General features: G+C 45.1%; 2 protein-coding genes and 1 long non-coding RNA gene across 4 annotated transcripts in view; 2 read left to right on the forward strand and 1 right to left on the reverse strand.

The window, feature by feature from the left end:
* WDR35 (WD repeat domain 35) overlaps positions 1-4075 on the forward strand; it is a 42062-nt gene extending 37987 nt beyond the window's left edge. For both annotated transcript variants that reach the window (XM_068183404.1, XM_068183405.1), the window contains 4 exons: positions 516-656; positions 1425-1581; positions 2190-2430; positions 3350-4075. In XM_068183404.1, the coding sequence (XP_068039505.1) occupies positions 516-656; positions 1425-1581; positions 2190-2430; positions 3350-3500 (690 nt within the window). In that variant the 3' untranslated portion in view covers positions 3501-4075. The remainder of the gene's footprint in view (positions 1-515; positions 657-1424; positions 1582-2189; positions 2431-3349) is intronic.
* LOC137470258 (uncharacterized) lies at positions 2450-4166 on the reverse strand. The gene is made up of 2 exons (XR_010996967.1): positions 4052-4166; positions 2450-3230 (listed from the first exon to the last, which is right to left on the reverse strand). It is a non-coding gene; the product is annotated as an uncharacterized lncRNA (long non-coding RNA).
* A 1549-nt stretch (positions 4167-5715) lies between these two features.
* TTC32 (tetratricopeptide repeat domain 32) lies at positions 5716-7343 on the forward strand. Its single transcript, XM_068183401.1, has 3 exons — positions 5716-5837; positions 5933-6093; positions 6911-7343. The coding sequence occupies exons 1-3, from the start codon at positions 5725-5727 to the stop codon at positions 7036-7038; spliced, it is 402 nt and encodes a 133-aa protein (XP_068039502.1). The 5' UTR covers positions 5716-5724; the 3' UTR covers positions 7039-7343.
* Positions 7344-11887: the final 4544 nt, after the last annotated feature.

Consider the following 11887-nt stretch of genomic DNA (forward strand, 5'->3'; position numbering starts at 1 on the left):
ATTAGAAATGGCTGTGGTGTGCTTTTAAGATAAAGATGTTGCTTAGATTTGGTTTGGCTGCAGAGATTTCTCTACATAGCTTAAAATCTTGTAGGAATGATATGTAATTTTTACAGCAAATATTTATAGCAGTATATATGTATATATATGTATATATATAATATATGTTACTTTCAAAAGCCATTCTTCTTTTCTGGGAAAACCACCAGACCTTATTGAAAGATATGTATGTGTTTAAAAATTGCTATTTTTTAGTTTATTTTTATACTAGATCACTAGACATATACATGGTTACACTGATTTATCCTTCCTGAGAATCTGGCTTTATATACATGTTAGCCAAATAAATATAAAATAATGTGCATACTTCACTTTGACATTTTCATTTATAGTTCTGTTTGCAGTCTAAATTATTACATGTAAAGGCAGAATAATTTTTTGGCATGATTTCCTAGGTTTCTACAAGCATGCAATTGTCCAAGAGAATTAAATCCCTTTTTTTTTTTTTTTTTAAGATTGCAGATGAAGAGTCAAAGAAAAGGACGAAGCCTTTGCGAGTTAAAAAGCTTTATGTGCTGTCAGCCTTACTTATGGAACAGTGTCATGAACAAAGGCAAAATGCACAAAGGGGAAAAGTTAAAGAAAAAACTTCAGAGGTAATGTATTTTTTCCCCTTTCTGAATTCTGGTATCTGCTAGCTAGTCAGAATTAAGCAAGCCATCTTCATGGGAGCCTATAATTGTTTTTTAGTTACCCTTTTCCCTGTTAAGAACAAAGCTTTCCTTCAAGCAAGTCCCCCAGGAAAACATATTGTTTCAAGTATTATTTTAAAATATTTAAATCTTATGTATTAATAGATATTTTTCTTCCTAAGTTTAACATAGTTTCCTTAATATTTTCACTATAACAATGAAAACCATACTAAGAAACTTCCTGCAAGACTCTTGTTCATTTAGGAGTAAGTATTGATCCCAAAGGGTGATCTGTGATTAGCTTAAGCTATGTTGCCTGTAATTCAGCAGGGAGATGGCTCCAGATACAGGGGAAGCAAATGGAAGATTTTTTTTTCTCTGCTCACGTGTTCATCTTCATATGCACAAATGAAATAGTTTAAACAAATTTTTAAGAGCTCTGGTGTTGAAATGAAATACTAACCCAAACTATGAACCAGTCTGCAGATGTGCACAAAATATATTTGCATACATGTGTATATGATATTTATCTTTGAAAATCTGCACCATATGTTGTGCCTGTGCTTTGTACAGAACGCCTGACAATGCTCACTGTAGGTCCATTTGTATTTTGCCTACTTAACACGGACAGTGGTGTAATCACCAAGTATAGAAAAGCTCTTTTCATATATCCCCCTTTTCTGCTGTATCTGTTTCATAGAAAAATTACTTGTGATACTGGTTTGTTTTCAGAGTGCTTCAGCTTTGGCTGGTTTGCTGGAAGAAGATGTTCTTTCTTCAACTAATCGCTTTGCAGACAATGCTTGGCGAGGAGCTGAGGCTTACCACTTTTTCATACTTGCACAAAAACAGCTCTATAAAGGTTCTGTAGATGCAGCACTTAAAACAGGTAAGAATTCATTTTCAACCCTGTAAAATCAGCACATAACTTCTTTTATAGCTGCCACATTTTTCAGTTCTTAATAAATCCATGGAATTTAAACCAAAACCATATAATGAATTGAATATGGCTGCAGTCACAATATCTGGAAAGGACTTTGCTGAAGAAAATGCAAATCTTTCCGAATATTACCTGGTGAACTGGTTAATCTCAGTAGATGTTCTGCTGACTGTTTTGTTTCTCTCCCTAAATTATAAAGCATACCTGAATTTACATCAGACCTCCTTGTAGAGCTTCACAAAAAACCTCTGGGAATTAGAGAAACAAATAGCGCCTATACTTTTTCCAAGTAATGAAGATTTCAAATCCTTCTAATATTTTTAAAACCAGTCAACCAAAATAAAATGTTTCAAGAAGACACCAATTGCCAAGTGATTTCCTAGGTTTTTTTTAGAGCAATGCTTCACAGTCATGTCAGTAAAAAGACTGTAGTTCATTTTGTCCAATTTTTAGAATTAATACTGTAGTCTAGTAGCAACTATTTCATACAGATGTTTGCACTTCTCAGAAGATGTGTAATAATTTCCTTGGATTTCTTTTTTTTTTCATATTTTTAGCTCTTAATTTGCGAGATTATGAAGACATTATTCCTGCAGTTGAAATCTATTCCCTTTTGGCACTCTGTGCATGTGCAAACAGAGCATTTGATACTTGTTCAAAAGCCTTTGTTAAATTAGAATCCTTGGAAACTCTTAAGCCAGAGCAGAGGCAACAGTATGAAGAGCTTGCTTTAGAGATATTCACAAGATATAGACCAAAGTATAACAAAACACCTGATTTGGATGATGTTCTTGAGAGGTGGGTATATTTTTATATGATACTGTAATAATACTGTCACTTTGTTCTGCTGTTTGCTGTATTTTGGGTTTTAGCAGGTTTTGTGTGTGACCAAATTAATTGCTTTGCTGCTTAAACCAAATATTGGGCAAGAATGAGGCAGAAGTTAGCCAGTTTGGAGGAAGATAATACAGCACTATGTTGTTTGGGAAAATAGACACTGACTGCATTCGAGGATCTGGGCATAAAGATGTAACTTCATCTTAATTTGAAATGCAGGCAGACAAACACAGGAGTGTTAGGACCTTTGAGGCTGTGTCACGTGACATTAAAGTAAGAATGTTACTGTTTGCATCTCCATGGTGGAGTGCTGAAAGTGTCAACAAGGGACAGTTTAACCATTATTAACTAACAGGTCTCCAGTGTTTTGTGCATTACCTAAATCTACTTGGTATGAAAAGGACAATATGTGAAGTTAAAATCAGTATGAAGGGCACATTTAAGGGCTAAGTCCTTGGAGTGGCTGTACCCACAACAGTGTGTTTGCTGAGAGCATGGAACTTGTAAATGTGGAAATCAATTTTATTTGAGCAAACAGGATTTTAACCTGTCTTGAATGACCCTACTGTGCAGCTGTACAGAATCTCAGTAGCAGCTGTGGTTCTGTTGACCCTTCAGACCTCAGAGGACAGAGTATAATAGCAGTGCAGGTGTCTAATCAGGCCTTACTTTTATATGGCCTTCACTGCTTATTTTCACTCCATCTTTTGGATCTGCTGGTCCTGATTTGTTGACTGTATGGTTCTTGGGGTGGGCATTCTCTGGTGTCAAGATTTATATACTTGGTTACATGAACAGTGAAGTGTTACATGAGCTAGTAACAACTGGCACACCATATTTTTATTCTTTCAGCTTTACTCTTTTCTTCTTTTTTTTATAGTGGAGATGGTAAACTTCCTGTATGTGTTGCAACAGGAGCCCCTATCCTGGAGTATCAGTTCTGGATGTGCAGTGTGTGTAAGCACTGCATGAAAGCCAAAGAAGCAGGCCATTATAATGCCTGTCCTCTGTGCCACAGCACAGTAAGCTGAGGATAAAGAATGTATCTGCATTTATGATGGCTAAGAACAGCCTCTAAAATGTTACTATCTTTTGAAATACAACTCAGGTATTGTATTGTAGCAGTTAGTGCTGCTATTAGAGAAACATTACAACTCAAAACCAAAACAGAAAACCGACAAGAGAAACCTTTACTGCTTCCATTTATCTGAAGAAATTACTGTGTAAATAGATTCCATTTTTTGCTACACTTTAAAAAAATATTTAAGATAAAAGCATTCTTTTTGAATTGTACACTGAGCCTAGTTTCAAAACTATGTGAATTGAATGTAGGCTCTTATCAATATGTTCTACTCTGAGCAGGTTCTATTTTTTTGTGTCTCTAATTCCATAGGAAATTACTAGGTTTTCTCAGAATTCAGTTTTTTGAAGGAAGTGACTCCTGAGTTGAAATACTGTCACAATAATTTTGAGAATATTACCATATATGTTTTTGTACTACTGTTTAGAATTACTAAAGTGATGATACCAGTATAAGCATATATTAGTGCTGGTTTCTTTTGCCAAGTGTATTTAAACCCACAATAAAATAAAGGGCTTGAAAACACGCAGCAGTCAGTGTGTCAGCTGGGTTCCTGAGCTTGGGTGATGTCATCTTCAACAGCTTAAGGAAACCTCCATGAACTTGCAACCTGGAATTTTTCATGTAGCTTGAGAGAGCAGCCTGCATCTGTTGAACAGATTTCAGGAGCTGAAGTGTCACCCTTGTTAGACACAAAGGTCCAAGGAATGATGTCTCGCTGCCCTGCCTAACTGCTCGTTTAGGCCTGTGCTCTGGCAGCGCTGCAGGGCCTTGATGCACGGGGTGAGCTGTGCCCAGGCCAGCCAGCACTTGGCTGCCTGACGTGAGCTGTGAGCTGTGACAGTGAGCTGTGAGCTGTGACAGTGAGCTGTTCACATTGTGCCTTGGAGCGTGAGCTGTGAGCTGTGACAGTGAGCTGTGAGCTGTGACAGTGAGCTGTTCACATTGTGCCTTGGAGCGTTTGAGAGGAGAGCGCAGGACCTCTTCTGTGCTCTCACCTAAGCTTAGGCCAGGTAAGGAAAAACCCCATATCCACAGAATCAGAGCGGTAGAATGGCCTGGGTTGGAAGGGACCTTAAAGACCATATTGCTTTAAGCCTGATGGCAAGGGCTAGGACACTTTCCTCTAGACCAGGTAGCACAAAGCCCATCCAACCTGTTCTTGAGTATTTCCAGGGATGGGGCATCCACAGCTTCTGTGGGCAATCTGTTCCAGTGTCTCACCGCCCTCACCGTAAAGAATTTCTTCCTTATGTTTAACCTAAACCTTCCCTCCTTCAGCTTAAAGCCGTTCTCCCTTCTCCTATCCCTTTATGCCCTTGTTAACAGTCCCTCTCTAGCTCTCTTAGAGCCCCTTTAAGTACTGGAAGGTGCTCTGGGGTCTCCACAAAGCCCTCTCCAGGCTGGACAACCCCAACTCTCCCAGCCTGTTTCCCGAGGAGAGGTGCTGCAGCTCTCTGATCATCTTGGTCTCTGGCCTCGCTCCACCGGCTCCATGTCGTGCCTGTGCCGCGGCCCCAGAGCTGGACGCTGTCCTGCAGGGTGGGAGAGCGCAGCAGAGGAGCGGACATCTCCGTGGCGCCGCGGTTGTTACGGCCGATACCGCCGTACTTGCGTGGTTTGTGTGCGGCTCCTGCTCCGCGGGCAGCGCTCTCCTGCTCCGCGGGCAGCGCTCTCCTGCTCCACTCTGCGGGCAGCCCTCGCCTGCTCCGCGGGCAGCGCTCTCCTGCTCCACTCTGCGGGCAGCGCTCTCCTGCTCCGCGGGCAGCCCTCTCCTGCTCCACTCTGCGGGCAGCGCTCTCCTGCTCCGCGGGCAGCGCTCTCCTGCTCCGCGGGCAGCTCTCCTGCTCCACTCTGCGGGCAGCGCTCTCCTGCTCCGCGGGCAGCGCTCTCCTGCTCCACTCTGCGGGCAGCCCTCGCCTGCTCCGCGGGCAGCGCTCTCCTGCTCCACTCTGCGGGCAGCGCTCTCCTGCTCCGCGGGCAGCCCTCTCCTGCTCCACTCTGCGGGCAGCGCTCTCCTGCTCCGCGGGCAGCGCTCTCCTGCTCCACTCTGCGGGCAGCGCTCTCCTGCTCCGCGGGCAGCGCTCTCCTGCCCGGCACCGTCCCGTACGTAGCCGCGCGTGCCGGCGTGCCCCTGACGTCACGGCGCGCCCGCCCCGCGTGGCGTCATCGCGATGGCGGGGGAGGCGGCGGCGCTGCTGGCGGCGGCGCGGGCGGAGCTGCGGGCGCGGCGGCTCTCGGCGGCCGAGGAGCTCTTCAGCCGCTTCATCGCCCGCAGCGCCGCGGGGTAACGCCGGGGCCGGGTAACGCCGGGCCGGGTAACGCCGGGGCCGGGTAACGCCGGGCCGGGCCCCGCTAACGCCGCTCCCTCTGTCCCCGCAGTGCCCGCAGCGACCTCGCCACGGCGCTCAACGACCGCGGGCAGGTGCGGTACCTGCGCGTGGAGTTCGCCGCCGCCGTGCAGGACTTCACGGCCGCCATCGAGTGCCAGCCCGGCTTCGAGGTGCCCTACTACAACCGCGGGCTGGTGCGCTACCGGCTGGGTACGAGCCGGGCCGGGGCAGGGCGGCGCGGCCCGGGCAGCCCCGGTCACGGGCGGGGACACCTGCCTGGCGCGGGCGGGACGAGGGCGGGCATCGCCCCGGGACAGGCGCGACCGCGTTCTCTGCGGTGACAGCGCCTGCAGCTGCTGCCTGCCCCGCCTGTGCGGTTACACCCCTCTGGCTGGCTGTGCTGCGGAGTGGTTCGAAACGATGCTGTTCCGTGGTGTAGTTGAGTTGTGGAAAAAATTGCACTGGGGTAAAACAATCCAGTTCCAAACACTGCCATTAAATCTGAGATAGAGCATCTCCCAAGCAGCTGTAGCTGCACTGAGCACAGCCTTCTCGACTTCCAGTGGGCTGCCGGCCACCTCTGGGGAATTTCCTGCCCGTTTTTGATGATGCCATCACAACATGACAGCCCTGTGCCTTTTATTAGAGCTTGGCCATTGCTGAGCAGCTGGAGAATGGAGCCAGGCCACAGGCACCAGCTGGAAGCTCTGTGCCTGTATGCCAGCCTTAAGGCAGCCTCATTATTGGTGTGGGCCTTTTGTCTCTTTCTCTTGGAAATAAACTGGCTGAACTGAGCCTTAAGTCCACTTGAGGCTCAAAAATCCATGCTCTGGTTGTTGATGAGAAACACTTTCACTCCCAGTTGGGCCTGTGGAGAATCCAAATGCTGTGGGTCCAGGAAGTAGCTGCTACTTTGTGGGTGAAAGTATTAGGAGGTGTTCTTGAGTTGTGAGAGGTTTGTGAGCATGAGCACTTACAGAAAGATAATTTTCTTTTCTTTTTTTTTTTTTTTCTTTTTTTGGGACAGGAGACTTTGATGAGGCCATGAAAGATTTCAGGAAAGTATTAGAGTTAAACCCCCAATTTGAAGATGCTGCATTGAGTTTAAAACAGGCTATTCTTGATAAAGAAGAAAAACAGAAGCGGGGTTATTGAAAATTCAGGTAGTGATGTGATGTGAAAATATTCCGCTAAACGTGTGATTTTTGTCATTGATGGATGAAACACAAGATCATTTACATCTGTTATGACCTGTTGAAGAACTTCATTTTTAGGTAAATAAGTTAAAAATTGATTATGATTGCAAAATAACCTGGATTTGGGATTTTTATTCTTGAGAGAAGGTGTAATGTTGATCTCTGTGAGACACGTGTACATATTTTGTACAGAAATACTTTGTAATTCTATAATAAATATGTTGGCCAGATTAATTGAAAACAAAAGTGAACATGTTCTTTTTATCTCCTGACTGTCTGCGGAGTTTACCATAGAAGGTATTCAGAGGAGGAGTTGTGGCTTTCTCTTCCTTATTAAAGAGATCAATTCCCTGAAAAATACAGTGTGAAATCCATCTGATGGAACTGGCTGTGAACACCCAGGCAGCTTAATTTCTCACATGGTAGGAAGGACCATTACTGAAATATGTAAATCACCAGCAAGAAACACCCTTTCAAGTTCATAGCAAAACAAGTTCTAATGAAAGAAATGCTCTCTGATTGCCCACATGAGCATTAGGATTTTGTTTTTTAAATTATGCCAGTGACATTCCTGCTTCTTAGGGTGAGTTCCTCTGTGGATGATCCCGGAGCCTGCACAAGCACAGGGCTCACTGAAGATGGTGGGACCATTGGGGTGAGTGGTGAGAGCAGGCTGGAGCCTCTGGCTATCCTTCCCAGCAGCCTCACTGAGACCACTTTCAGTGTGGGGGTGAAACTGCAACAGTCACAATGAGCAAATTTGAAACAGGGCTGAGCAAATGCTGCATTTACCTCTCATGCTTTTGACACTTGACTGCAACCATTTGAAATTACAGAAATATGATATGTAATACCAGGATGTGACCATTCACAGTTTGAGAAATAGGCAATGACCATTTTTCCCCCTCAGAAGTCTTAATTTTGGACTTGATACATTAAGCACATGCTTTGGTACCATTTATCTTGGTGTTCTGTCTCTAAAACAACACAGATAATTCAATGACTTGACACACTTCGTGCCACCTCAGTCTTAAAAACTGAGAAATCCTACCAACTCTTGACTGATGGTGAGAAGGCGAGCTAGAGCTAAACACGCTCCTGGCTGACCTTGCCAAGACAATTAAAAAAGCAGTAATGAACAGTTGAATGTGACTTAGGAAGTTTTACTGTGAGAAGAGAGATCACAGATGTAATTCTGCACAGAACACTTAAAATGACAGGATATAGATCAAAATATTAACAGTGAATATGTATTTTAGAAAACCAAGATGCTAGAGATAATATTCCATCTTGTGTTTTATGAATGTTGCTTATTTACTTCTCATGCAATTGCTGGCACAGAAATACTGCACAGGGCTGCGGAGCAATTGCCAATTCTCCACAGTTATTTCCTTGTCTCTCCTGTGAAAGGATGAACTGTCATCATGCATTTCAGCTTAATCTGGAATTCTTTCAAGGTAGTTTTGGCCAATAGGGTTTTTGCGTTTTCCCCTTTCACTTGCACACCAGTCACTTAGTTCTCTGTCTTTCAGGTTTTCAGCTTGAAATTATTAAACAGCCCTGCTGGTTTCAGCTGGGGTAGAGTTAGTTTTCTTCACAGTGGCTGGTATGGGGCTGTGTTTTGGATTTCTGCTGAACACAGGGTTGATAAAACGGAAATGTTTTTGTTGTTGCTGAGCAGGGAATACAGAGAGCCATGGCCTTTTCTCATTTTTGTACTGCCATGCTGGGGAGGAAGTTGGCCATGCCTGGGAGTGTGGGAGGAGACACAGCTGGGACTGGTGATCCAAACTGACCAAAGGGATATTCCACACAACAGGGCATAATGTTGAGTATATAATGTGTATTAAAAAAACCCCAAAACTTGAAGAGGAGGATGTATTTAAGTAACTCCCCTTGTCCTGCAAAGTTTCCTGTTATAAAAGTTTAAGAATTAAATGCCTAATGGAGAGTAATAAAATTCTTTTATGTAATGTTTTGTGAAATTTAGGCAACCTCTCAGCCTGTAAAAGGAGCAGGGTTGAGTGCTTCGGATGCTTTGAATGCGAGGTGCTGTAGCTTTCTACCTTTACTGGGCTTTAGGGGTTGTCTCTGCATGAGAATTCCACACCTCTGTGGAGCTCCTGGGTCAGTCCTGCCCATTCCACTGCCCTTGTCAAAGTCACAGGGTTGTACCAGTAAGTCAGAGACATGGTTGCTGCTAATGCACTGTGACTCTCTTTACTCTGGCCAGAAATATTTCAGACATGAATAATTCTCAGCTGCTTTCCCAAGGTTTCCTACCTATAAACCTACTCTCCCATACCCTTGACTTTCCTTCCACAGCCGTCACTGGCAGCCCCTCTGTTTGGCTTGTCCCCTGTAGGCAGGGTTAATTTGGCAATGAGTACCTGTTCTCACCTGATGATTTACCTCTAAACTTATGAAAAACCCTGTGAATTCCATAATATATTACAGAATCTCAAAGAATAACATCACTGCCTTACAGAGCAAGGAAAAGAGTAACACCATCATCCTGTGCTTTTCCCTAGGACTCCATTTGTCCTACTGAAACATGGGAGGAGGAGTTGTCACACAACTATCAATGTTGCAAGGCCTTTCCCTTGCTTTTTCAGAAAGGTGGGAAAAGCTGACAGAATGCCAGGGTTAGCAGGGCACTGAGCACTGGGAGAAGGGTTTCATGCATGTTTAGTGTGAGCACAGCATGGGGAACAAGGAGAGCCTTTCCAAATGGAAAGCTGCAGCACATTGAGGCCAAAGGGTTTGGTTGTCAAGTAGCCAGAGTAAATCCCTTCCCTCTTCCAGATGCCTGCCTTCTGATAGAGCAATGGAGGTTTGGTCAGCATGAAAAGCCTGAAACTCTTGGGCTGTTGCAAGTGAGGGCTGCGCTGTGCACTTCTCATCTAGTAGGTAACCTTGTTAAAAAGTGACTGAGGGGAGAAAGGTGCACTATTCCAGTTTTGTGGGGATGGAGCACCTCTATCTCCATCAAGCTCAGATATGCAGGTCATGCTCTCTGTTGCCTGTCAGGAGGGGAAGGATTCAGAAAAGCAAAAACAATGTTCAAAACTGAAGATTGCTAGAGGGAGGATAATATCCAAAATTCTTTTATGTCAGCAGATGTTCATCTGCCTCATCCTTTTAACAGAGGCAGGGGCTGGATCAGTGAAACATTTGACCCCAGCTGGTGGCTTTCATGCAGAATGGAAGGTCTGGTTGCTTTGTATGAAAACAGTTTGCTGAGAGATCTGGTCAAGCTGGAGACCCCACTTCCAGCATGTTGTGACCATTTGAGCGGAACACTGGTCCATTTCCTAAGATTCTTTCCAAGGTTCTCCTTGTAGGATCCCTTTAGTGCATGAGCAGGCAGGGATTGGATGCAATCCAGAGCATTGCTTCCTACAGCTCATGGTGATCAGTGTTGTAGCCTGAATTGTTCAGGCTGCAGCAGATCAGTTCTTTTATCACTTGTGTTTGTGTTGTAGAAGGAGCATGTGAAATGGGCCTGAAGGATATCCTTGTCTCCCAGCAAGGAACAGCTGGTCCAGCTGTGTCCCAGGCATCACAACAGTAGGTTTCAGCCTAGCTCCTGTTGCTGTGGAAAAGGCTGATCAGTGCTTTCCAGGCTGGGGAGTCCCCACCATGGGGACTCTGGTGTGCCTCTGTCTGTGCATTAAAAATAACTTCTCTCCCAATTCCTTTTCTTCACGTTGGGTGAATAATGAAGGCTCATTCAACTACAGTGGTATGACCAGAGTGGCTCCTGAAAGATAATCCAAGGAACTGTTTAAGCCCATAGACCTGAAAACTGCAATCTAGGACAGGAGTTAGGTGCTGAAGTTCCCTCTGCAGCATCTGAGAGGTAGGAATAATCCCAAGAGAACAGAGGAGCAGAGCAGTCACACCCGTGCAATAGTGTGGCTGAATCATACCTTGGGAAAGACAATCTCAAATGTAAACAGGGAATGCCTAACCCTAACACACTGTGAGATTTGGTGTGAAAATCATCATCTACACCATGAACAGCAGCCAAGGTAGGAGAAAGAGACCAAGGATATGGAATTGCTCTGGCTTGTCTATGGGAAGGGGGAGACCTGAAATCCCTGTTGAAATGGGAATGCAAGTCTCTCTCTCCTTTTCTGTCTCTCTTCCAATGTATGTGGAAAAGTCTCCTCATCTGTCAGGTAGTGGGTGAAGGGTATGGAATGCTACTGGACCTCTTCCTGGTTTTCTAGGGAGGATCTGGGATATCCCACTTACTGCAGACAGGTTTATCTAAATATACTCTGCAAGGCTACAAAACAAAATGAACCTTAGTTACACCAGACCAGACCTGATGCTCACCTGTGTGGCCTGAGAGTGCTGAGAAGAGCTAGCATTTGGTCATGATTATTTTTCCCTACATCCCAGTCTGCAAATTTCTAGAGGACTCCTTTTTAGATTAACAGAGAGTTAACGTAAATTTATGAATTTGTTGCTGTTGTTAAAAACGGGGAGTGTTCTCTCCTGGCAAATGCATGCATGGCAAATGCAGTAACGTGCTGGGCTCTGCAGTGTGGGCTGTGGACAGCAGAGTGCACTGCTCATGCAGCAGAGGAAGGCAGCACCCAGGCAGCTGCTGGGGGGTCCTGGGGTCGCAGCACCCTCCCATTCCTTTTCACAGATCTTTCTCCTTCAGCAGGTACAGCTTTTAAGAGGGCATTTATTCAGCAGTCATCTCAGGCAGCACTGCAGCTTTTGGGAAGTGGGCCACTGACCAGCCAGCCTGGGAAGGCAGGGGCTGCAGGAGCTGGGAAACCCTCTGGAGA

This window comes from Anomalospiza imberbis, chromosome 3 (assembly GCF_031753505.1).
Source record: "Anomalospiza imberbis isolate Cuckoo-Finch-1a 21T00152 chromosome 3, ASM3175350v1, whole genome shotgun sequence".
Taxonomy (NCBI): Eukaryota; Metazoa; Chordata; class Aves; order Passeriformes; family Viduidae; genus Anomalospiza; species Anomalospiza imberbis.

Bases quoted from the DNA above. Each gene is read 5' to 3' on its own strand.
- TTC32 (XM_068183401.1), top strand. From the start codon at position 5,725: ATGGCGGGGGAGGCGGCGGCGCTGCTGGCGGCGGCGCGGGCGGAGCTG. The intron at 5,838-5,932 runs GTAACGCCGGGG...CTGTCCCCGCAG, and splicing joins ATCGCCCGCAGCGCCGCGGG to TGCCCGCAGCGACCTCGCCA. The intron at 6,094-6,910 runs GTACGAGCCGGG...TTTTTGGGACAG, and splicing joins GCTGGTGCGCTACCGGCTGG to GAGACTTTGATGAGGCCATG.